Source organism: Hemitrygon akajei, chromosome 6 (genome assembly GCF_048418815.1).
Source record: "Hemitrygon akajei chromosome 6, sHemAka1.3, whole genome shotgun sequence".
In the NCBI taxonomy this organism is placed as follows: domain Eukaryota; kingdom Metazoa; phylum Chordata; class Chondrichthyes; order Myliobatiformes; family Dasyatidae; genus Hemitrygon; species Hemitrygon akajei.
The window spans coordinates 56,418,920-56,444,673 of NC_133129.1; the positions used below are offsets into that span (position 1 = coordinate 56,418,920).

General features: G+C 39.3%; 1 protein-coding gene across 26 annotated transcripts in view; it reads right to left on the bottom strand.

The window, feature by feature from the left end:
- LOC140729077 (receptor-type tyrosine-protein phosphatase delta-like) overlaps positions 1-25,754 on the bottom strand; it is a 2,395,537-nt gene that overhangs the window by 369,375 nt on the left and 2,000,408 nt on the right. For all 26 annotated transcript variants that reach the window (XM_073048383.1, XM_073048384.1, XM_073048388.1 and 23 more), the window contains 2 exons: positions 20,903-21,048; positions 7,395-7,536 (listed from right to left, as the gene is read on the bottom strand). In XM_073048383.1, coding sequence (XP_072904484.1) covers positions 7,395-7,536; positions 20,903-21,048 — 288 coding nt within the window. The remainder of the gene's footprint in view (positions 1-7,394; positions 7,537-20,902; positions 21,049-25,754) is intronic.

Consider the following 25,754-nt stretch of genomic DNA (forward strand, 5'->3'; position numbering starts at 1 on the left):
TTCTGAATTGCTGAGTGTGTGCCTTCAGGCTTCTGTACCTCCAGCCAGATGGTAACATTGAGAAGAGGGCATGCCCTGGGTGCTGGAGGTCCTTAATAATGGACACTGCCTTTCTGAGACACCGCTCCTCGAAGATGTCCTGGGTATTTTGTAGGCTCGTGCCCAAGATGGAACTGACTAAATTTACAAACATCTGCAGCTTCTTTCAATCCTGTGCAGTAACCCTTCCATACCAGACAGTGATGCAGCCTGTCAAAATACTCTCCATGGTACAGCTATATAAGTTTATGAGTGTATTTGTTGATATGCCAAATCTCTTCAAACTCCTAATAAAGTATCATGTACAAACAAGCTGGATGAACTCAGCAGGTCGGGCAGCATCCGTTGAATGGTTGCTGCCCGACCTGCTGAGTTCATCCAGCTTGTTTCTACGTATTGATTTGACCACAGCATCTGCAGTGTACTTTGTATTTCCTAATAAAGTATAGCTGCTATCTTGCCTTCTTTATGACTACATCGATATGTTGGAACCAGGTTAGATCTTCAGAGATCTTGGCATCCAGGATCTTGAAGCTGCTCACTCTCTATGAGGATTGGTATGTGTATGTTCCAATATTGTTTAGAAATAACCTCTTACTGCATGCTGCCTCAAGTACCGTAGGAAACATTCATTGCTACTTCATTTGAAAATCCTTTGACTGTTCCGAGGTTCTTTGAAAGAATTTGTTTCGGTAGCTTGAAGAATATTTTCAGATTTTGAGAATCTTTTATTTAGTAAACAAAATTTAGACAGTACCTTCACGCAACTCTAATATTACATATAATGTTGCAGAACCATCTCAATTCTTCTTTGAATCTGGCCCAATTTGTGTGTGGAGGCTGTTCATTTGTCACCTGCATTTTCTTTTAAACTTTAGAAGTGTTTGTTCTAATTTCTTTTCACAGTTAATAACATATTTCCTTTAGGCTTAAAATTATTCATTTGTAAAACTTAAGTCTGTTTTACTCTTCTGCCTACGTGTTCAGAGTTGCCACTTTAGAATTAGATGCAAATTTATAAGGATCCTATTTGATTCAGTGAACATAACCATTGTTTTACTTAACTAATAAAACATCAGAGGATGATAGCACAAGAAATTCTGCAGATGCTGGACATCCAGGGCAACACACACAAAATGCTGAAGGAACTCAACAGATCAGGCAGCATCTATGCAGGGGTATAAACAATTGACATTTTAGCCAAGATAGTTCATCACGAATAATCAAGTATCAGAAAAAGAAGAATTATCACAATCGCATAGTCTAGTGAGAGATGGCAAGTGACTTTAAGAGGCAATTAGTAATTATTATTTGTAATCCATTTTGCAGGAAAGTAGTTAAAGAAACTTATCACTGATAAATTTCTTTATTTTAGTGGGACACTTTGTGATACATGTTCTGAGTAGGTCAAAATGAGCAATGTCAAAATATACGTTTTCTAAACAAAATTAACTGAGCTAAATTAAAGCAAAAAAATCAATTGCAGGTATTTCTTCTTTGCAGTTCAGATACATGTTTCTTAATTCAGTGCTCAGTAAAAGATTCCACGTGATAATCCCTTTAGGTTGCTGATGACAAAAATAATTCAGATTAGAAGTCTTTTTTTTCCCCAAAGTATAAACCAAACTTTATGTTTGTATCCAGGATTTTTTGGGGGGGTTCTATAACGCTGGTTATTTAGCTGATTTTCACTCCTTTCAGTTAGTCTATATGGACATTATTAAGATGAGAATTGAAATGAAAGTACTCCAAGCACAAAAATTAATGGAGCACAGGACAATAGCCTGATGTTCCAGCAAAATATCTAAATTATTAACTTAAAAGGCCAAGTGCTAACTTAGAACAGAATTTCTATTGGTTAAATAGCCTGATTTTGCTACCTGAGCAAAGAGGTAAATCACATCACTTTCAGCTGTCAGTTCCTGCCTACTACAATTAAATTTACTATCAGAATGGCTCTAAAAATTTATTTTAATGAAATCAGACTGGACTCACTGGCTATTTGATCACAGACATTATTAATCTTAGCCTCAAAAGCCAGACATTAAAAAAACAAACTTAATTTGAAGTCACTTACAGTCTTCGATGTACATTCTTTGTAGCTAAATACCATTAGATAGAAAATAAACTAAGAAATGTGACAAGGATTCACTGAACATCTATTATTACTTCCAGAATCAAACAAAATGCAAATGCTATCTGGATCATCTCTTTGTCTTTTTTGCTGTTCTCACTCTGTTATTATCTTCAGTGTGGCCTTTGTTGAATGGCCGCAGTGACTAACATTTGTCAGAAGATAAAGATGGAGACGAGAGAGGCTGTAATTTTCAAAGTGAAAGAAAAGACACTTTCTTTCCCTTTAGTTGGTGGAAAATTGCATGTACTGATTGAATCAGACATCCAGTGATCCCTCTAATGTGTGGCCTGGTAAGCGAATATTGACATGAAAGTATTTTGATTTGCTTGGTGATCATCATGTTCAAAGTGATAGGTGACCCATACCACTGTCCCAATACAGAGGAAAAATCAAGCTATGTATTAGTCAAGCCTACATAACCCTACCAAATGCATAAGTCACCCAAAATGAAAATTCAAGGCAAACTATCGAGGAGCCTCACATGCATAAAAGAAATAAAACATAAGCATTCACTGCAAAGTTGCCTCTTCTTCAAAATGAGCTAGGTGGTCACATTGTACAACATTATATGAATATCAAGGGAGACCAACCAACTTCAGAGGATTTCTGCCTTTAATTTCCTTATGCCTCAGCAGATTGTTGAGATCTGGAATTCACAACTGAATGTGGAATGAGAATGGATTTCAAAGCAGTTTTGAATTGTGAATTGGGTTATCCGTCATGAAGATTAATTGGCAGGATATGGGGGAAATGGAGGATAACTCATTCAAAAAAAGCTACCCTTGCCATAACAACCAGATGGCATTGTTCAATTCTGAAATTTCCATGGGTGAAGCATTCTCCAACTTGTGAAAATATGCTTCAAAACACTGAAAGCTGACCAATAATGCAAATTTCATCATTTATATTAAGGGGTCAATAATTTAAATGCCACAAAATCAAAATAATGTTTTAATTCCAAATCACAGGTGTCTATTGAACACCAACTATCAGTGACAAAAATCAGTGCTGTTTGAACACACACTACTTAAAAACTGTTCACTCTAAGCACGGTGCAGTGTTTTTTAAAGGCCACATGTTGTGCCTGTGACTCACACTAGTTAGAAAATGAACTAGTCACCTGCCCCAATTAACCAGCATGGTGTCCCAAAGAAACAAAAGGAATCCCAGTTATTTACTCAATTAGATTTTGTTCTTTCAGAGTTCTCCCAAATAAGTGGCTCCCCCCACTAACTGACAGCTCAATTATCTGGAATCCATTGTATATGTACTTGCGTATATGACAATAAACTCAACATTGACTCTGAATACTTACACCATATCTGCCTGCGCTGCCACATTCCCTCCCAAGAGACCAGGTAGTATTGGGCTCCTTGAGTATCACAAAAGCAGATTTTGACCTTCCAGTTAAATATCCGATGTTCCACATACTTATTGTGAAAAAAAACAAGTTGGCAAAATGATGTTAACTGATCATTGCATTCTGACTGTTGTGGTGGGAATGAAATCACCAGAGAAGAGTACTGGTAGGTACGAAGTAGCTTCTTTATTCAATAACACAAGCTACAGCAGACATCATGAGGAGACACTTCTGGTCAAAAGCTCTGGCTGGCCCAGCATGGGGCTCGATATTTTATGTGCTAAATATCAAAGGACAATTCCATATTTACAATATATGGACAATGCTTTCTTTAAAACTACATACAAACTCCACACCTCCTGATTCGCACCCACACCACAGACATCCAACTTAATTTTAATCAGCTTTGTATGGTCTGGGATTCATAACTTTTAAGAACCCATTGCTCAGAGCTGCACTCCAAATTAAATCCACAATACATATTCAGATGTGAAGGCTGGTAGTCAAAGTCATTTGCTAAATACAAATGTGCTAAACCCAATAATTGCTCTAACACTGACTAACTAAGTCTTGCTAGTTCAGTGATCTCTATGCAAGCTCAGTAGCTTCTGCATTTGCAGCAAGAGTTACAAATTTAACTTGCACACATAATTCTAAAATTGTCAAGCCCTTGGGTCCAATTGACTGCATGATCTACTCGCTGGCATATGTTCAAATACAGGTCCTGCCTGTCGCCTTTTTGGTTCATACTTGAAAAATTTGAACTAACTACAATGAATAATTATTGTCAACCATACAGATGGCTACAACGGCCTTGTTCAAACTTCACAAACAGAAAATGTTTTAAGGATGTGTACAAGCACCAGGTCAGATAGAAATTGAGATGCTCAATGCCTCATTAAGAGAATTTGATTTAAAGGGCTTTCTTTTCTCTGGGATATAAGAAGAAGTGGAGAAATTTAAGGTAGAAATGTCAGGGCTTAGAACTCAAGGCACTACATAAGCAAAATTCTGCAGATGTCACAAATAAAGACAGAAAATATAGAAATACTCAGCAATACTATGGCTAGAGAAACAGAATTTATGTTTCAGGCCAATGACCTTTCATCAGAAACATTTTCTGTTTATCTCTCCAAGGTGCTGTCTGGCCTATTGACCAAACTCTTTCAAAACTCTTATAACTAAAGGCACTTTTGTCCATAATGTGATAAAGTAAGTCATGATAATAACCACCTACATTGGCTGCTAAAATTCAGTTTTTAAAATGTGCAAGAACAAAATAAAGGAATGAAGTATTTTCAGAAAAAAGAATACTTGAATTAATATGGAAGAGAAGCAATTATTTCTATTAATACCATAAACTACTGAAGTGACTCTTGCTGAAGTTTGCTTTGACACCCTACCACAGCAGGGAAAGGTTAGAAACCCCACATCTTCCCCTTGTTAATGTACCATAGTTAAAATGCATTTTTCAGTTTGAAGGATATGTGTCAGAATTAAGTGCACTTATCTTGAATTATCGTACATTAGTTTAAAGCTACAACACAAGGATGCTGTAGTACTATTTCAATGCAACATTCTGACTCCTTTTATTTTATTCAGTTAATTGCACAGATTTTAAATGCATGTCCTAGAAAAAAATCAGGCTTCAGAAATAGCTCTGCATGATGTTTGTTATACACTATATCAGAACAGAAACTCTACATTTCCAGAGCAAGTGTTTTTGTTATTTCTGACAGAAGTGAAATATCTGGAGTTACCACTTTCCTCCAATTTCCCAGATTTATTGATTTTCTTAAATGCTTTTGATATTTATCATTATATCAAGGTCAATGAATCACTGGGCTCTTATCCTGTAGGCACTGATCTCCTTTTAAAATGTAATTTAATTCATGTTCTTTTTAGAAAGAAAGATAATTCATTTTGGTTTCTTCTATTCTTTCCTAACAATTTCCTGTTTTAAACAATGCCGATAAAATGTCTTGTCAGTAATATCAGATGCTGTGTTCATTATTTCATGTGCTTCCATCCCAACGTTTGGTGGCTTGCTCTCCCTTTCAAAAATGCTGAATAATGGCTCTAAAAAATTACAAAAACAGGATGCAGAATAACAGACAGGGTGGGGAAAGGTGGCTTGGTTAATCAGGATTTCAGGAATTGGGGAAAGGGAAGTGGGTGAATAGGATATGGTGAAAAAATATTCTATGCAATAAGAATACATAATGTGACCACCCTTCACAGTGGCAATGCTAATGGTTTGAATGAAGAAGGGTTAAAAACGATGTGCTCAAAGCTTGTGTTGCAAGGCACAAAGACACTGTGTTTTAATTGTTTCCAGAACAATATACTGTGGATATATTAAAATATAATCAGGATAGGAAAAGACTGGCTGGTCTATTTAGCTGTCGCATCTCCTCAGCTTGCTTTATGCATGTCCACCTTTCTTTGTAATTTCCTAAGACAGTTTATAAACACGTTTAAGCAAAAAAGTAATTCAAAGAAAATCAAAGAAGCAAACATCAGGGCAATCCTTCTCAGTTACCCTTCAGCAACTGAATTTCATTCAGGAAACTATCCTGATCAAATCTTAACTACATTTTGTATGTCTCTGGAACTAATCCAGTGATATAGAAAAGGTAGGTAAGATTGGATCATGACATTTCTAGACACTTAATGCCTGAGTGAAACACTTCCAAAGGCTCACCGAATAACAGAAGAACAGGAATTGACTAAGATATAACTGAGTTCTGTTCTTGCCTAATTTATAAGTATGACCCTGGTGCTCTGCAAGCTCTCATTGAAATAACATCAATATGAACAAGTCCAGCCCTAACACTACCTCATGAACTTCAATCAAAATGTTCCTGAGTCGACACTTGTCTGCAATCTGTCAGCCACCTATGAAGCCTTTTTAAACTGAGAATTAATTGGATGGCCCTCATTGAAATCTTTTCTCCAGACCCTCAATTCCACTCACTTCATGCTCACAAATAACATTACAGTTTTCTACCAAGGATTTAGCAAAAAGAACACACCCAAAAACTATCGAGCAATCAGTAATGTACATTGCAGGAAAACCTGAGAAGCAACGCAGTCCACTCTTGCCAAACACTCCCCTTGCTCTGTTCTTCATTGTATTCTGTCTGCATCCTGAAACCAGCTGTTCTTTGTTCTCTAACGTACCTATCGAGACCATCGAGGATTTACTTCATAATATAAACTGCTTGACATCACTTTCGCAGCAGGACACCAATGTTTATCCTTGAGAGGGGTATTTTAAAATAGTGTTACAATAAACATGGTCACACAGTATTAGACAATGACATGGAACACTGCTGGATTCTCAATCAGTATTATGAGCTATTTAATTTTAAGACAATAAAATAGTGTGCAGTTGGTTTCCCAGAAAGCACTCTCCCCTTTACCTAAGTGTATCCCTTTGGCCTGCTGAACATACTATGCAGAGCTTGTTCTATATTGAGAATCCTCAATGGTCTCAGTTACCTCCAGTTCACACCGCTACACCACAACATAAACAGATATGCAAATGATGGAAGATAATACAACAATAATTAATCACAAATTGCTTACTGTTTTAAGACTCTGTCATAATTCATACCTCTCTGCAAGTCACATTTAATTTACTTGTTATGATGCCTGATTGTAGGAACTTTTGTAACATCAAACCACCAGCTTCTACAATACAGTGGAAAACCTTATTGCTAACTTCTGCATTTAACTCTAAAGTAAAATGGAAGCCAGCTGTTCTATGTGAATCATGGCAGCTTACCTTGGCAGCTGTAAATGGAAAAGAGACAAGATTGCTGGGTTAAATTTATTATTCGGAAGAAAACCTACCACGTAACACCGTGAGCCTGGTCGTGGCACTTATTTCTCCAACACTGTTGGAGGCTACACATTCATAAATAGCCTCATCTCGAGGTGTCCGCAATGGCTGTATTCTAAGAACAGACCCAGATCCATCATCGAATTCTATCACCTGTGAAGGAAAAGAGGATATTGTTTCAGGATATTATTTTCTGATGTTAAAGAATTGTCTAGACTTCTTTAGTGAGGATTACTGACTATGGTATCTGCCCCTTAAATATCCTTCTTTTCCTTTACCAAACAGAAGGAAAGAGTTCATCTACGTAGTTTGGATTGTCGTACACTATTTATAGTTTCTTAATTAAATTTAATCAAAGACATACTGCTTAACTGACAATCTTTTAAAAAAGCTATTATACAAGCTAGCTGAATTCAAAACTACTTCTGGAGCAACTTTTGAGAAGTGTCACTACAAGTAAACAATGGATTTTTCCCATTATTAAAACAGCAATTTTGTAGTCACAGATAGAGTACCAACACTTAGATTTGCCTCAGCACATTATTTGCTCAAATGGAAACCACTGTTAAAAAATAACTGCTCCTTCCTTCTGGCTGTTGAATTTAACCTGCAAAGGCAGTGGCATTCAGACAGAGCTTTCTCATTTCATTTATGTCTTGACGCATATAAAAGGGACTTACACCAGAGTTAAGAAACCTAAGCAAGAGTCTCCCTGAGGAGTCTCACTTTCTTCCCATGACTGCCTGTAGGATATGTTCAGATTTAGATGGAGCTATGCGCTGGCTGATCTATGGGTCAATAGAATATCATTTGTGAAGTGATACTGTTGTGTATTTAATATTTCAATAATATTTGAGATATATTATAAATACATTGGCTGATTAAGCATTCTTTGTTGTGCACTGTGAGTTATAATGTAAAATGCATTGTGGGTTATATGTAAAAGTACATGAATGAAACGTGTCATCACACCACCACGTTATACGTACATGCCTCGACAAAAGTAAAAATTAAACTAACATACACACATTCCAGATTTCCATGTTTTTACTTTGATTACTTTTATGTTTTGGGGTGATGACAAGGTATGTTTGAAACAAAGCTGAGATGACTACCTACTTGTTGAAGCACAGCGAGAAGTTCAAGCTAAAAAAAGGTAGCGCAGCTGGAATACGAATACATTAAAGCAAATGGAAAAGCCAATGAGAAACAAGTACTAGTCTTGCCGAGTGCATTGGGTGGAAAGGCATACAGTTTGCTTAGAAGCTTGACAGCTCCAACCAAACCATCTGAAATGAGCTTTGCTAATATCGTGAATGTAATGCAGGAACACTTAGAACCAAAATCATTGTCAATTGCAAAATGCTTTAGGTTTCATCAGTGGAAACGAAAGGAAGGGCAATCCATTTCAGCATAAATGGCTGAATTGAAGAAGTTGCCTGAAGATTGTCAGTTCAGTGATGGGCTTAATTATGCATTGAAAGATTGTTTAGCTTGTGGAATCTTACAAGAAAGCATTCAAAAACGTCTCCTAACCAAAGCACAACTTACATTTAAAACAGCAGTTGAAATACTGCAGCTCTATCAATGGAAACAACAGAGACTCAAGTGAGTTGCAGTCAAGAATAAAAGTGAATGTGAAAAAAAAATTGAAATGTCTAAACAGAACAGAAACCTGCCTGGCCAAACAAATTATGTTACCATTGTGGCACGGGCCATTGTACACCAGACCAATGCAGATTTAAAGACAAAACTTGCAGAAAATGCAAAAAAGTAGGACACATACAAAGATCATGTCAGGCAGACAAATATAAATGGGCTGCCAAAGGAAGAGTTAAAGATAAAAAGTCAAGTTGCAGTTTCAAAAAGAGCACTCATCCACATGCCATTGATGAAAAAGCTGAACATGCTGATAGTTACACAGGACTTTGTAGCCTTGAGATTTACAATGTGAAAACTAGCAACAGACAAGCAATATAGCTTATAGCAAAAGTGACTGGTAAAATGAGTCTGAATGACATTTCAAAGATACTGAAATGAAGCCTGCAGATGTCCAGCTGAGAACTTATACCCCAGAGTCAACTCCTACAACCACCACAGAGGAGGTCTCAGAACTTGAGATGGTCTTGAGATGGCTTCACAGCCACAAATCTCATATGCTAAGCACAGGGACCCCCCCCCCCCACCCCCAGTCAGGAAAGAGTGAAAGCCTCTATAGTGATTAAATCTTCAAGCCTGAATGGGACTATTTAAAATTTACTATGCTGTAGATGTCTGTTTAGCAGTAGTATTATATGGGGGGGGAGGGGGTGCGTGTGTGTTTATTTAGTTACTTACTTGGGCTGAGATACATTCTTTACTGAGTTGGAGCAGGGAAGGACATTATATTTTTAGTATTGAAGTAATATTTGTGAAATAATTTAAATATATTGTTTGATTAAGCTCTCATTATTGTTTACAGAATAGATTTCAGGTTATATGCATAGTTCCCTGAAGGTGGAGTCTCATGTAGATAGGGTGGTGAAGAAGGCTTTTGGAACGCTGGCCTTTATAAATCAGAGCATTGAGTACAGAAGTTGGGATGTAATGTTAAAATTGTACAAGGCATTGGTAAGGCCAAATTTGGAATATTGTGTACAGTTCTGGTCACCAAATTATAGGAAAGATATCAATAAATTAGAGAGAGTGCAGAGACGATTTACTAGGATGTTACCTGGGTTTCAGCACTTAAGTTACAGAAAAAGATTGAACAAGTTAGGTCTCTATTCATTGGAGAGTAGAAGGTTGAGGGAGGATTTGATCGAGGTATTTAAAATTTTGAGAGGGATAGATAGAGTTGACGTGAATAGGCTGTTTCCATTGAGAGTAGGGGAGATTCAAACGAGAGGACATGATTTGAGAGTTAGGGGGCAAAAGTTTAAGGGAAACACGAGGGGGTATTTCTTTACTCAGAGAGTGATAGCTGTGTGGAATGAGCTTCCTGTAGAAGTAGTAGAGGCCAGTTCAGTTGTGTCATTTAAGGTAAAATTGGATAGGTATATGGACAGGAAAGGAGTGGAGGGTTATGGGCTGAGTGCGGGTAGGTGGGACTAGGTGAGATTAAGAGTTCGGCACGGACAAGGAGGGCTGGAATGGCCTGTTTCCGTGCTGTGATTGTTATATGGTTATATGTTAAAGTACGTGCATGGTATACATCATCACGCCACCACGTCATCCGTATGCACCTTGCTTAAAGTAAAAATGAAACTAACATAAATGTATTTTGATTAGTTTTATGTTTTGGAGTAAACAGAAGAGGAAAATATCAGTGGTGATAGAAGCCATTAGCTTAGAAATTATAGCAGGAGATATTTAATAAGCATTACACACACATTGTTTCTATTCAGCTAATAACAAAGGAATCAACAAACTGTATATATTAAACATACTTAGCAAACCCCCTACCCCCACAAATATTAGAATATTTATACAAAAAAGCATAGACTGAATTGGGGACTAAAATATGTTCTCTTTAATTCAATGACTTGTTTTAAAATATCATGTGGGGCAACTGACGAAACGTCCATTCCAGAGAACTGGTGAGGTCCTTCTCTGCTGTCCTCATCCACTATAATTTGAAAAATTATCAGCTGGGTCCGTTGGTTCTCTTTATGGCTTCTAATTTATCCTTTATTTCTTCAGTCAGAGACTCAACATTCCTGTACAATTTACAAGCACTGTAACCCTTTAGTGATTCAAATACTGACAGACTATTTGACAGCAGGAGGTATAAAAGCCAAGCCCAACTGTATTCACTCCGCATTAATGCACAAGGATATCGACTTTATGTCCTGTCAGTGTCAAACTTGACAATTTCACTCTCCATGAAATTGGCACTGGGAGCACTGCAATGTGTTTTATTTCTCTGTTCTGTATAAATTTCCAAAAGAAGAAAATTGTAATTTTTGTGCTGGTAGGTGTCCTTCCATAACTCGGAGGACAGAGTCAGTGGGACTGACATGAATGCAGTGGATAAATAATGCCAACTCCAAACTCCCCAGCTACAACAAAGAAAGAAGACTGTGAGGTGGCATTTATCCCTCATCATCAATCTTGCACACTTGGTTGAAAAAAACAGTAAACTCACAGGCTGTGAAATACTTTGAGGCAGCCTAAGGACACAAAAGCACCACATATAACTGAGAGGTCTTTACTTTATTCTGTGGGGTACAGAAGTTACTTCCTACTGCTGATGTAAGAGAGTTGGCGAAAATTGGAATCCTGAAAAAAGGGTATTTTGATCTCACAGTATGCACATAATCTAAACACTGAACTATTGTGAATCCGGCTGTGGCTGCATTACCACTGCCAGTCACTGACTAATATAAAGCTTTCATTTTGATCAGCTGTAATTCTGAAAACTTGATAATGCGATTAGTTTGAGAAAAGATAAGTGCTAGATGGGCCTTGTGGTTTTTATCTTCCAGTCGAAGCAATCCTTTATATATAAGAGGTCAGACAACCCCATAGGGAAAAATTTCCATTAAGAGATTCTGTATTTTCAAATCAAGTGACTTATTCTACCAATGTCGTCCATTCTCTGGCTCTCAATCCAAAAAAAAAGTTAATAGCATTTAGGCTTGAGGCAAAGTGAAGAAATAAAGGGTTATCTTTCACAAACACCCACTGATCTGAATAAAAATCAAAAATTGCCCGACAGCAAACAAAAAAGTAACAAAAGCAATGATATTCACATCTGTTCTTCATGCTGTGATGAAAAATGAAAGTGGAAGGCAAAACTTTCCTTCATAACAGCTTTAAAGTACAGCCTCAGCAAACACACAAAATAAATCTCTATTTTAAAACCACATCAAAATTCAGTTGGCAGGAAGACAGAAGTGCTGATATGTGAATGATAATAGAATTTAAAAACCCAAAGGTTTTACTGAACTAAAAGTGAGTAATCTGTCATATTTCTTCATTCAATATCTTCCACATATATCATTCATAACTTTCCCAAAGTGATGCCACACTAGAAAAGCGATGGGCATCTCTAAGTGGAGCCTCAGGGATGCAAGCACTGTTTTGTACAATTCCAGACAAGTTCAAGAAAGAGAGACTGAAGAATTTCTGACATCTGCAGCTTTTGACTTCTTGAGAAATGTCATTCCATGCAATGTCCTTAAAACTAAGAGCTGCTCTTCATTATACACGATCACTGGCATATCCAAGACTTTGATTCAACAGGGTACAAGGAAAATAACAGCACGCTTCTTTATCCACAGTATAAAAGAAAGCCTTTCATGCATCTATCTGTAGAATCCCACTGTAACGACAGGGTCCCACTTGTGATAACTATTTGGAATCCTGGACCTGAACCCTCTGAACAGAACTGCAGCAGCACATGGGAGAGGAACACAGGAACAGTGGGGACAGGAGACTGAGTAGGTGCAAGAAGAGTAGCGCTCAGCCAGCCTCAATGAGTGTGTAAATGAGTAAGACTGCCTAGCGCTCCTCGCTCTTCGCTCCAGCCTCCGACTGTCATGGCCTAGGGAATGAGGGATTGACGGGGTGAGAGAAACAGAACTAGCCCATTCCCCCCTGGCAGAAGATGGCTGCAGCCGGCAAATCCATCCCATCTGGTCTCCTCAAAGCTCACTTACATATATGGGATGTCCATAGATTGGGTATTTGTAATCTGTTTGCTTTACTGAAAGCCAAATGAGGAAAGACAGAATGCTAGAAAGGAAGCAGAATCTGTCCCATAACCTCAAAATATTGTTTCATTAGTTTTTCTACAGCTATCCAAGTACTTCTCTGGTTGAAACTTTCTCAGAATGTGGGGTCAGCACCACAGTACCGGTAACTTTCGACATCACAAGCCTTCCCAAATGGTCAATAAATTTGCTTTTTTTCACTGAGGTAAATGATGGGATGATGCTGGCTGGATAAGAAGGGTCAATGGTGGCCCTTTAAGGCTGATGCTGAATATCTTACATTCAGACACAAGACCAGCCAGAGTCAGCTGGAATTGTGCATTCAAGTTTGATGAGAAAATTGTGAGAGCTACAGCTCCTCACTTCCAGCCTGCACTGCTTTGACTCAGGACAGAACTTCAACGGAACGTAAGTAAAGCTCAAATCTTGAGGTCAAACCTGCTGATTCAAGCAAGGACATCATATTCAATGATTAACTTTATTTTAGTGAAGGTAAGTTTTATGAATAAACTTAATTAGAGCTGCAGCTTTGCCTACTAATGGTCAAATTAAACAGCTTAAAGAATCACATCAGGTGCCTCACTGAAGAATTCTTTCCACAGAGCAAGACAGAATAGGAACAAGCCCTTCGGTCCACAATGTCAAGTCACTTTTTATTGTCATTTCGACCATAACTGCTGGTACAGGACACAGTAAAAATGAGACAATGTTTTTCAGGACCATGATGCTACATGAAACAATACAAAAACTACAGTGAACTATGTAAAAACAACACAAAAAACTACACTACGCTACAGACCTACCCAGGACTGCATAAAGTGCACAAAACTGTGCAGGCATTACAATAAATAATAAACATGACAATAGGCACAGTAGAGGGCAGTAAGTTGGTGTCAGTCCAGACTCTGGGTATTGAGGAGTCTGATGGCTTGGGGGGAAGAAACTGTTACATAGTCTGGTCGTGAGAGCCCGAATGCTTCGGTGCCTATTCCCAGACGGCAGGAGGGAGCTGATGCCAAGTTGAACAAATCTCTACTCTCCGCACGTGCTCCATATCTCCTCCATTCCCTGCATATTTATGTGGTTATCTGTCAACAGCACAGTAGACTACAGTAGGAGACACACATGATTGCAGAAGCTGGAGTCTTTAGCAGCAAGCCATCTGCTGGATGAACTCAGTGGATAGAGCTGCGCCTGTGGGATGAAGGGAACTGTCGACGTTTCACACTGCACTGATTAAAGGTTTCAAACTGAAATGTTGACAACTCCTTTCTCCCCCACAGATGCTGGTCAACCTGCGAGAGTTACTCCATCAGACTGTAAAATGAGAGCGTGCCCAAACACAGGTTTCCTCTCACCAGCTTCTTAGAGTTTGAGTAAACACAAGAGCCGTGAATGAGATCCTGCCTAAAGAAGTAAATTAGGGAGTTAGAGGGTTAATGAGGTTCCCACCAGGTTTCCTGATGCAACTTTTCGTTAAGGACCAAATGTCTACCAATTGAAATTCACTTGTGTAACTTTAGGCATACGCTTGTCAGCAGCAAATGGAATGGAACAGTTGACTAAAGCAGTCAGTGACTCCACAGCCCCCACTTGTCATTGGGGTGGGGGGTGGTTAAGCCTTTCAACATGTTACCAATTATCACAAACAGAAATCCCAATTGGTTACAGTCATGAATACCATTTCCATGGTGCCTGCTGCAATTTCTTGTGAAAACTGATGACAAATATCTGACTGGGTCATTTTCTGGTGTGTGAGTGACAGATTCTTCAGATCCCAAGAGAATGGAGTTCAGGTCAGGTCAGGTCAGCTATTGATTGCTGGGTAATGTCCATGAACTAGTTTGGTGCTTCCGCTAGAAGCTTTTCTGTGAATAAATAAGGAGCTCAACTTCTTCCTTTATGTTGCTGTGAACTGTGTCTGCACCTTGTGCTCTGCCTCTAGCCCTTTGATTCCTGGTATATGAAATCCCACAGACATGACAGTAGACACACTTTCCAGAACCATCAGTCACATGTCTGGAGAGAATGTGACTCTCAGTCAGATTCAGCAGAATAATACCCCAAACATTTAAATTGCAACCAGCAGAAAAATCTGCCAGCAACTGTTGGCAACACCCACTAAGCAATGAACTGGGCTTAATGAGCAGCAAGTGTTAAATAAATGGAAAAGTGTCCATGCTAATAACAACAGTTTTGCAAGTTGATACTCAATTCTGGCACCATGGACAAGCTCCACAATCATGGCAAGAGAAAGCACAGCTCCTTGAAAAGTGGAGGCTACGAGGGAAGCACTTTGTGAAAGGAACTGTTGGTTTCACTGGGAGCTGTAAGATTCCATCTCCAATTATCAGTATTGAGATTAATGTGACAAACTACTTAAAAAAAATTTCTTTATATTCATCATCTAATCAAAACCACCAAATACAAGGCATGGCCATTTGGTTGGTGTGAGGACTTCTAAAAATTCTTTGCTCAATCTCCATTCCTCCTATTCCCATATTTGAATCTGGGTTCTTTAAACATGCTTGATTCTGTGGAAAGAATTCACAGTGCTTCATGTCGGAAATAAATATGATCCCAAGGAGTTTGCAATCAGCTAATCACCGAGTGCAAAAAGAAAATGCAAAATAACAACGAGGAAAAATATGATTCAGTAGTGGCGATACAACCATTAGCTCCTCACATTGACAGTGAAGAAATGCTTTGAGAGGCTGGTCATGACTCGACTGAACTCCTGCCTCAGCAAGGACCCATACCTGTTGCAATTTGCCTATTGTGTTGCCTTAAGGCATTTGTTTAGCTTTATTACATTTTCGCTTTAGTAATTCATTTGTAATTATTTTCTAGTTAAAGTTAAGGTTGTTGAAAGTAAATTCGTTGTCTGTGATGTAACGTGGCATCCGATGATGTCACACCCGGTTTCGACGCATCTTGTGGGAAAATACCGGTTTGGAGAAACGAGAAGGAGGGGGCTTGTGTGTGCAGGATCAGCACAAGAAAAGTTTTCTTTCTACGCACTAAGAAACATCATAGAAGCAACGCCGTAAGTTCATAAGATAATCGATATGTTGAAGTAAAAATGTTAACGCTGATTCTGTTAAAAGTAATGACGGTTGATAAAGTTTATTTTCTTGTGCTATTGAAAGCATTACTGGATAGTTTGTGTGAAGTGTATTTAAAGCCAGTTGATGGCGTAGGTAGATTCTGACTGTATGTTGTACTTTAATGTAATATAGTTTGTTGTAGTTTTACTTTTACAAGTATTTATGATGTAAATGTGATGCCAAGAAGGAAACAAATACTGTATATATTTTGTATTGTTTTATCAACAGTTTTCACCATATGTTAATGTGGAAGAGTGAACAGTAAACAGTTAATCTTACTGCCATCGTGCCCTCATTGACTACGGTTTACCTCGGTGTTTAGTTCAGAGTTACTACACCTGTACAAGAACACTACACCTATTGCCACAACAGGTCAACGACAGTTGCATTCTGAATGGCTCTTCACACAGTCTTAGACCATCTAGACAACTGATTGAGAAGTTACAGAACCTGGGCGCCTGTTCATCACTCTGCAATTGGATCCTCCACTTCCTAACCGGAAGACCACAATCTGTGCAGACTGGTGATAACATTGGTGATAGCAGTAGATGTAGTGTATATGGATTTCAACAAGGCATTTGATAAGGTACCCCATGCAAGGCTTATTGAGAAAGTAAGGAGGCATGGGATCCATGGGGACATTGCTTAGTGGATCCAGAACTGACTTGCCCACAGAAGGCAGAGTGGTTGTAGACAGGTCATATTCTGTACGGAGGTCGGTGACCAGTGGTGTGCCTCAGGGATCTGTTCTGGGACCCTTACTCTTCCTGATTTTTATAAATGACCTGAATGAGGAAATGGAGAGATGGGTTAGTAAGTTTGCTGATGACACAAAGGTTGGAGGTGTTGTGGATAGTGTGGAGGGCTGTCAGAGGTTACAGTGGGACATTGATAGGATGCAAAACTGGGCTGACAAGTGGCAGATGGAGTTCAACCCAGATAAGTGTGAGGTGGTTCATTTAGGTAGGTCAAATATGATGGCAGAATATAGTATTAATCCTAAGTCTCTTGGCAGTGTGGAGTATCAGAGGGATCTTGGGGGTCCGAGTCCATAGGACACTCAAAGCAGCTATGCAGTTTGACTCTGTGGTTAAGAAGGCATACGGTGTATTGGCCTTCATTAATTATGGAATTGAATTTAGGAGCCAAGAGGTAATGTTGCAGCTATATAGGACCCTGGTCAGACCCCACTTGGAGTACTGTGCTCAGTTCTGGTCACCTCACTACAGGAAGGATGTGGAAGCCAGAGAAAAGGTGCAGAGGAGATTTACAAAGATGTTGCCTGGATTGGAGAGCATGCCTTATGAAAGCAGGTTGAATGAACTCGGCCTTTTCTCCTTGGAGCAATGGAGGATGAGAGGTGACTTGATAGAGGTGCATAAGATGATGCGAGGCATTGATCGTGTGGACAGTCAGAGGCTTTTTCCCAGGGCTGAAATGGTTGCCACAAGAGGACACAGGTTTAAGGTGCTGGGGAGTAAGTACTGAGGAGATGTCAGGGGTAAGTTTTTTTACGCAGAGTGGTGAGTGCATGGAATGGACTGCCAGCAACGGTGGTGGAGGCAGATATGATAGGGTCTTTTAAGAGACTTTCGGATAGGTATATGGAGCTTAGAAAAATAGAGGGCTATGGGTAAGTCTAGTAATTTCTAAGGTAGGGACATGTTCGGCACAACTTTGTGGGCCAAAGTATTGTACTGTATTGTCCTGTAGGCTTTCTATGTTTCCATGTAACATCTCCTCATTGTTGACAATCAAGACTGGTGCACCTCAGAGCTGTGTGCTTAGCTATTCTACTCTCTCTATACACACGATTGTGTGGCTAGGCACAGCTCAAATACCATCTGTAAATTTGCTGATGATACAACCATTGTTGGTAGAATCTCAGATGGAGATGAGAGGGCGTACAGGAGTGAGATATGCCAACTAGTGGAATGGTGCCACAGCAACAACCTGGTACTCAAAGTCAGTAAGACGAAAGAGCTGATTGTGGACTTCAGGAAGAGTAAGATGTAGGAAGACATATCAGTCCTCATAGAGATCAGAAGTAGAGAGAGTGAGCAGCTTCAAATTCCTTTGTGTCAAGATCTCTGTGGACCTAACCTTGTCCCAACATATCGATGTGGTTATAAAGAAAGCAAGACAGCAACTGTACTTCATCAGGAGTTTGAAGAGATTTACTTTATCAACAAATACACTCGAAAGCTTCTATAGATGTAACATGGAGAGCATTCTGACAGGCTACATCACTGTCTGGTATGGGGGGTGGGGAGGTGTGCTACTGCACAGGACTGAAAAAAGCTGCAGACAGTTGTAAGTTTAGGCGACTCCATCTTGGGTATTGGCCTACAAAGTACCCAGGACATCTTCAAGGAGCGGTGTGGCAGCGTCCATTATTATGGACCCCCAACACCCAGAGCATGCCCTTTTCTCACTGTTACCATCAGGTAGGAGGTACACAATCAGTGATCCAGGTACAGCTTCTTCCCCTTTACCATCCAATTCCTAAATGGACATTGAATCCTTGGGCACTACCTCACTTTTTAAATATATATTATTTCTGATTTTTGCACGATTTTTAATCCAATCAATATATGTATACTGTAATTGATTTACTTATTTATTATTTTTTTTTCTCTGCTAGATTATGTATTGCATTGAACTGCTGCTGCTAAGTTAATAAACTTCAGGACACATGCCGCTGATAATAAACCTGATTCTGATTCTATCCTCCTGCACAGGACTCCCAAATTTAATAACATCTGTAAAATTTGGGGCAATTGTGGTTCTTTGGACTTAGTTTTAATTTTGATTCATAGGACTGAGGGTTTTGGGACAGGGATGAGGAGAGTTACAAGTCAGGGGCAGGAGCCAGCGTTTGAGTCAAGATGGTGCCAAGCTGCAATGTCCTTCAGTCTTAGTTTTTCTTTTGGTACGTTGGGGACAGCACAAGAGTTAGGGGCCAGTTTGCAGTTTAGGGGCAGGGATGAGAGAGAATAAAGAGTGAGGGATAGGAACCAGTGTTCGCAGCACTCCACAGATGAAAATCTGCAATCCCAGAAGTAGGCTAACAGGGCATTGAAGATGACAAGCTATCTCCAGATCAGTGAGTCCCAAGTCAGAGATACGCATGGGCTGGAGTCACAAGGGCCAATGATCCCCCAGATCCTGAAGATTCGAAGGTCAAACTCATGAATGGCAAGTCCTAAGGTCAAGGCCCGAAGGTCAGATCTGTGACCGCGAGTTCTGGGATCAAAGCCTAAAGGTCATATCCATGATCAGCAAGTTCTGCGTTCGATGCCCAGAAGTTGGTGAAGTGCAAAGGGCAAAACCGAAGGGTGAAATCCAAAGCTCAGCAAGCCCGGAGGTAGAAAGCTCAAAGTTGTCAAGTCCAGTGGAAGAGGCACGAAGGTTGAGCTGCGAGGCTAGGCCAAGGACTGGAGGGTGAAGTCCCAATATCTGGGGCCAAGGGCCGGAGGTGATCCTGGAGTTGTAGGTCTGGGGAGTGAAGGGGTGGATGGCTGGAAGGGCGAGAAAGGGACTTGTTTTGCTGCTATTGTATCATTCGTTTCTGTAGTTGTTGGTGTTGTTGATGTTTGCACTGTTCTACTGAACATTGTGGGCATGCTATGTCGGTGCCAGAATGTGTGGCAATGCCTGTGAGCACCCCCAGCATACCCTTGGATATGCTGGGTGTTAAAACAAATGATGCATTTCACTGTCTTTAGATGTACATTTGATAAACAAATCTGAATTTCCTGCTTGCTAATTCTTCACTCTCTAACATGGTCAAACAGATTTATCTTCCAGCCTCTATTGTCATGTAGGCCTTACAGCGATCTGAATTGCAAAGATAAAGAAAACAAATAGATTCTACTATTCAAATCCTTGACATGTAACTGAATTTACTGAATCACCTGTAGAGCCCGAGCATGTAGATGACAAACTTAAACAAATAATTGCAGTAAAAGAGAATAGTTACCGTGACCTCCATCCCAACTTCACAAACATGTAATGCAAATCAAAAAGACTAGAACAAGAAATAGCAGAGTAAAAATTGTGCACAGTATTTGAGAGCAATGATACAGAAAAAAAGGAATGAGCACACTTACCCACTGAGATAAAAAATAGCAACAGTAAGAGCACACAGAATGCAACAGAGTTGATTGAAATGAAATGAACCACTTTTAGCCAGAAGTTGAGAGGACTGCAGCAAGATTCACATGTTTCTGAATCAGGGAATTTATCATGATAGAACACCCAGCAACAGCAACATTTCCACTGAGCGAGAACAGGCTGAAAATTTATCTAGACATTACAATTGCAAAATTAATGCAAAGCTCAAACAAAGAGCTGTTCATCCAGAGAGGTTTAGGAATGGTGAGGAAGTAATAATAAATACACTTATAACATCAGTGAATTAGGAAAATCTCCACGCCCAATATTGCAAGATTGGTAAATTGGGCAAAACTGCAATTATTCTTATTACTGATTGCCACAAGTTCAAATTGCAACCCTGGACACCCCAGATGAAAAAAAATAATATCCTTAAAATTGAATGATACATTGTGGCACTGTACTGCTGTCACAAAGTCATCTAAGACAGTGATACGAAATCTGATTCTCAGCTCCAGAGGAGGAACAAAGCAAGAGGTTCAAAGGGAGATTCTTTACAGAGTACATTCCTCAATGGTAAATGGGTGAGTGATACCATACCTCAAATCTCTGAGAGCTGACTTTCTTTCCTTTTTTTGACCATACAATTTTCGGCCTCGGATCTCCAGAGGTTTGGCAGATAAACGACGCAACCCCTCCTGAGACTCCCGTCTGGTCAATGGGAGTTCTTGTAAACTTTGGTGGTGCTATAAAAAAAAGAATAGCAATAAATCAGATTCCTCAATAACTTAAGTCTCGGTTGCTAAGCAATGCTACATTTCATTAAACAGGTTTAACTATAAAATCACCAGTCTACTAGATTTGTGGGAATTTCTTTCCCAACTGCATTCTTTTAAGTTCATGCCCATGAAAGCCAATCTATTTACGTAATATTGTGCAGTGTGAACTCTCTAGGGCCTAAAAGCAGTCAGTCTATGAGCACATTTAGATTTCGGATTGGTGATGATTTTGTGTATCCAACGTAGCTTTTCAATGTTAGTCTGATTTTTTGAAACTTTCAAACTCACTTATTGATTGTATTTATTCATTGGATTTATTAATATGATTTGAAGAGCCTCTTGCTTCATTACATTTGGACTTTGGTTATTTATACCAGCAATCTTTTACTATTCTGGGCTCAGTGGGGATGCTTTTGCTTCATATCTCCAGGCAAGTGAGATACGCTGAGATGCTAAATCCAGTCAAAAATCTGCTGTCTGCAAATACTTGATGCATTTCAATTTTAAATGGTTTGAATGATAATCAGAATAAATTTGGAGACGTTTCAGACAACTGCGCCTCAGAAACAAGAAAATATTTCGGACTTTCTGGCATGCTGGCCAACATGCGTTTAAATGTTTATACCAAGTCACAAGTGCAATAAAGAACAAACAAAACAGTAAAGATTTTCAAATAATGCAAAGTCCAATAAAGCAGTAATGATAAAGAAAACAGGATGTTGGAAGATGCTAGCCTAACAAGACCAACAGGAACTTGTAAGAGTGCATTCAAAGTTCAAAGTAAATTTATTATCAAAGTACATACATGTCACCGTATACAACCCTGACAATCATTTCCTTGTTGGCATGCTCAATAAATCCATAGCAGAATATTAACCATAATAAAATCAATAAAAGACTGCACCAACTTGGCATTCAACCAGTGTGTAAAAGACACAAACCTGGCAAATACAAAAAAAAAACTAAATAACCAGACAATTGAATAAATAAACAGACAAACAAATAATGAATATTGAGAACATGAGATGAAGAGTCCTAGAAAGTGAGTCCATTGGTTAGGGGACCATTTCAATGATAGCTCAAGTGAAGTTGAATGAAGTATCCCCTTTGATTCAAGAGCCTGGTAACTGTTCCTGAACCTGGTGGTGTGAGTCCTGAGTCTCCTGAACCTTGTTCCTGATGGCAGCAGCAAGAACAGAGCATGTCCTGGATGGTGGAGGTCCTTGATGATGGATGCTGCATTCAGTGCCCTACTTACATTCCAAAATAACGCACAAGAAATTGGAAAGGAATGTCTGATACCATCCAACTTGGTTCCAACTAAATACTTCTTACCATTGCAACCCAATACACAATCTGTCCATGTAAAATACACACACAAGAGATTCTGTAGGTGCTGGAAATCCAGCGTAACACACACAGGATGCTGGAGGAATTCAGCAGGCCTGGCAGCATCTATGAAAAGGAATAAACAGTTGACATTTCAGGCCGAGACCCTTCATCTTGACTAATTTCATCTCCAATGAACCCAACAATTTTACACTATAATCTGGAACATGATCTTGATGTAACCCAAAGAGTGCACTATCGCCATGAAGAAGTGACAATGACTTGATTGCGTATTAGATAAAATTGGTACGTCAGATCCTGCTGTGATTTCAGGAAGTTTAATCCATGTACGTGGGCTCCCCACAGGGTTGAGTCAGATGTAAAACCCTGGTTGAAGGTGCCTATTTTACTTAATCCACTAATTTGAATGAATAGAAAATCAGTCACTGAGGTCCTGCAACATCCATGTGAGCAGAGAATGAGGCCTGCAAGATCTCAACCCTGGAGCAATACACATTACTCTATCATTCAAGGGAATACAGAGTAAAACAGAGTTTATAGAAAGTGAGGTAATCTTAATGAAACATAGAAAATCATTAGGGTGCATGACAGAGTAGATGTTGAGATGCTTCAATCAGTAAGAAAATTGCATACCGGGGGGTCATAATTATATCATCATTATAGGATTAATGGGCAGTTATTTAAAATAGACAATAGACAATAGGTGCAGAAGTAGACTGTTTGGCCCTTCGAGCCTGCACTGCCATTTTGAGATCATGGTTGATCATCTACTATCAATACCCGGTTCCTGCCTTGTCCCCATATCCTTTGATTCCCCTATCCATAAGATACCTATCTAGCTCCTTCTTGAAAGCATCCAGAGAATTGGCCTCCACTGCCTTCCGAGGCAGTGCATTCCAGACCCCCACAACTCTCTGGGAGAAGAAGTTTTTTGTTAACTCTGTCCTAAATGACCTACCCCTTATTCTCAAACCATGCCCTCTGGTACTGGACTCTCCCAGCATCTAGAACATATTTCCTGCCTCTATCTTGTCCAATCCCTTAATAATCTTGTATGTTGCAATCAGATCCCCTCTCAATCTCCTTAATTCCAGCGTGTACAAGCCCAGTCTCTCTAATCTCTCTGCATAAGACAGTCCTGACATCCCAAGAATTAACCTGGTGACAGTCCTGACATCCCAGGAATTAACCTTGTGAAAATGGAGCTATGTAGGATTGTCTTCCCAGAAAGTCACGGTAAATCTTTTAAGTTCTCTACCCCAGATGGACGTGAAGGCAAGATCATTTGGGGAGAGGACTGGGGGCTTAAGGATCTTAAGAGGAACTATATAGTGTATTGAAATACCAGGGAACAATGGGGTAGTGGCACAAAAGTGGAGATGAGGACAGGAGGACTACCATGATCATGTAGAACGGTAGAGCATATCGAGGGAAGGACTGACCTATCCATGCTTCTGTTTTCTGATGTTCTCATGAACAACCATACCCCACTAATATCCTGTGCATGCAAACTAAACATCATGAAGAAGAATAAATTAATTTGAGGCTGCACAGAAATAACGAGTAAAAAATAAGCAAGACATCTCAAAAAACAAGGTTAAATAAAAGCTGATAGTTATTAGTTCATAATAGAAATGAGGGTAAAGGGTTTGTTTTTAATGAGCAACAATGGGAGAAAGTGGGAAGTCTATTATTCAGAACTTTGTGTTTTGTGTTTCTGTGGAGACTGCTAGTGGAGCAGAAGTTATGGGTCACATAGCTTGGTTAATGCTGTTCCAATTTCAGTCAAACAATTCTACATTTTGTGTAAGTTTTTAAACATTCCAGCTTCCAGCACTTGCTAATTTCACAGTGTTTAGTGAGAAGATTAATTTGCATTAACTTCGATTGATGACTCATTGACTCTGGTCACTGATGGACCAAACTAACAAACACTTTTCTGCATTAGACCATCGGTACTGTCCAGTGGCATTCGCGGTATCACCTCTGTGAGTTTTCTGAAATGGATGGAGAAGGGAAGAGAACTTCCTTAAGACTTTCCAATTTTGCTGAGGAATAGCTAATATGAAGCACACAAAGGTGACAATAATCTGATTAAGTTATTCAGCTGTGTATTCATACCAAGCATAAGTTTGCCAATATGCAGGAGAAACCTCAAATGGTGCTAAAACCACATTAGTTGTGATAATGCCATCACCACCAATGTGAGATTATTTTATGTACAGTGCTAAAAGTGTTACAGTCTGAAATGAATGTGTCAAAGCTATTGGTAAAATAAACTCAAAGTATCTTTCTTGTCAAGTATTATCAGTATGAGAATAAAACTGGTCACTTGGCAAAAGTTTAAACAAAGGACACAACAGTAAAACAAAGGAACAGACCTTTTGGCCCGTAATGTGTCAGACTAGTAATAGACTAGTAATTAAACACGTACCTAAGCGAATAATAGTCTAGTAATTAAGAATTACTGGAATAAAATATTAAACAGTAATAAAACTAGTAATAGTCTTGTAATTAAAGGCATAACTAAACCAATTCCTTCTGCCAATAGAATATCCACATCCCTCCATTTCCTGCGCAATCATGTGCCTATCAATGATCACAGAAATGTATTTTAGACTGCCAGAAGTGCCTATCTGTTAATCTAAATATTTTGCTGTATTATTTGTTTTCCTCTTTTGTTCCTTTATTCATTATTCCTTTTTTAAAAAAATATTTTCTGTCCCAAGCAGGGGACCATTTCCCTCCACTTATTTACCTCCAATTCTGAATTCAAACTAAGACCACCTAAACAGATTGGCAATGTGCTTTCAGGCCAAAATTATCACTCGTCTGATTAGGTTGCTCTGAACTGCCCTAACATGACAGGCTAAGGTTTTCTATCCCACCCCACTCCAATGCTGCCTGCCCTGACTGACTCTGATGCACAAGGGTACAGCTGGTGGGGGCTGTTGCAGGAGATGCAAGTATTATTCAGCTGCACTGGAGCTTGTTTCTCCACCAAGGCTTCAACCCATGACCCCATAGCACAATCACCCTCATGTTGGCTCTTCACTTTCTTCATTGACTGCATTAAAGCTGATAAAAATAAGTACTAATGTGTTCTAACATCTTTGACCCAGTCCTGAACTTTAGTGGTTGGACTGTAAATAGCTCATGCTGAAATATCAGCTTGCAAGTGTTGATAGACTACCAGCAGCTATTTATAACCTTCCCTGACTAATGATGCAAGGAGTGTGGGAGCAATTGGAACAGTTCACTGTTCACGGTCACCCAATACGAATTTTTCCAATGTGATAGGTTACCAAGCATCATATGCCTAG